At 41.0% G+C, this 1,213-nt stretch overlaps 1 protein-coding gene across 1 annotated transcript in view; it reads left to right on the top strand.

The window, feature by feature from the left end:
- Nucleotides 1–1,213, top strand: part of hspa14 (heat shock protein 14) — a gene marked incomplete in the record, with an annotated part of 18,647 nt that overhangs the window by 13,108 nt on the left and 4,326 nt on the right. The window contains 2 exon segments of the mRNA XM_014014577.1: nt 359–574; nt 780–944. Of these exon segments, the coding sequence (XP_013870031.1) occupies nt 359–574; nt 780–944 (381 nt within the window).

Consider the following 1,213-nt stretch of genomic DNA (forward strand, 5'->3'; position numbering starts at 1 on the left):
ATATTAGAATTTTCTGAGACAATGAATTTTGGTTTTTCATTTTTTTTTCCCGTAAGAGGTTTTTATTTAATAGAATTTTTGGACAAAAAAAATAGCAATATATCGCCTTGTTTACAGTATCACAATATATCGGGATATATCGTATGGTGACCCCTCTGTCATGATATGTATCGTATCGCCAAATTCTTGCCAATACACAGCRCTATTAGCGCTGCCCACCACTTCTCCAGTCTGAGCCGTTTGTTTTGTTCTTCAACATTATATTGAGAGTTTTTTTTATGTGATTTAATTTTTATCTCCAGTCCAGGGTGATGAGGCTGGCAGGACGTGTGTGAATGCTCTGACGTTTGTGTTTCAGGTGGTCCTCTGCGGCGGCTCAGCCAGGATCCCTCGCCTCCAGCACCTGATCCAGGACCTGTTTCCTGACGTGGAGCTTCTGAACTCTTTTCCTCCAGACGAGCTCATCGCTGTCGGAGCAGCCATAGAAGCTGGTTTACTGGTTGGGAGAGACCACCTCGGTCCAGAGGACGAGTCTGTTGAAGTGGACGTTTCTGCAGCTGATATACTATTGAAGGTGGTCTCATATTTAAACATGTGCAAAACTGGATATGTTTTAACTCACTTTTACGGTTCTTGACTAAAATGTGGATTTATAGTAGCTAACACATGCTCCCACTGATAGCACATTTTATTTTACACATGTGCCAGGTGATGCCTTCATGAACCACGTCAGCTGCTCCATGAGATCAGAGCTTACACACCTGTTTGTTGTGCTGCAGGAGCTGGATGAGTCTGGAGCTGAGGCCTTCACCGTTCTCCTACCTTCAGGGACGCCCCTTCCTGCCCGCAGGCATCACGTCTTATCTGGAGAGGGAAAACTGTCCTCCTTTTGTTTGGAGATTTACCAGAGATTTATGGAAGAGCAGCCAGAACAGCTTTCCAAGGTATGAAAGGATCCTTGAGTCAGATATCCAAATACTGATGTTTAACGGTGTGTAGACATGGACTGCTTAACATGGTTTCAACGTATACCCTGCTGTTAAAGTCATATTATTCCAACCTTTTTAAAAATGTAAAAAGTGATATTTTTTTGTCTGCAAAATTAATAGTAAAAGCATTTTTATTTTTTAATAAAATCAAAGTAGTTGTGAGGCATTTAAAATTTTAGTTGTAATACGGTGATAATGTGGTATTTTTCCTTTAAGTTCTCATA

The sequence above is a fragment of the Austrofundulus limnaeus genome, unplaced genomic scaffold, assembly GCF_001266775.1.
Source record: "Austrofundulus limnaeus strain Quisiro unplaced genomic scaffold, Austrofundulus_limnaeus-1.0 Scaffold116, whole genome shotgun sequence".
In the NCBI taxonomy this organism is placed as follows: domain Eukaryota; kingdom Metazoa; phylum Chordata; class Actinopteri; order Cyprinodontiformes; family Rivulidae; genus Austrofundulus; species Austrofundulus limnaeus.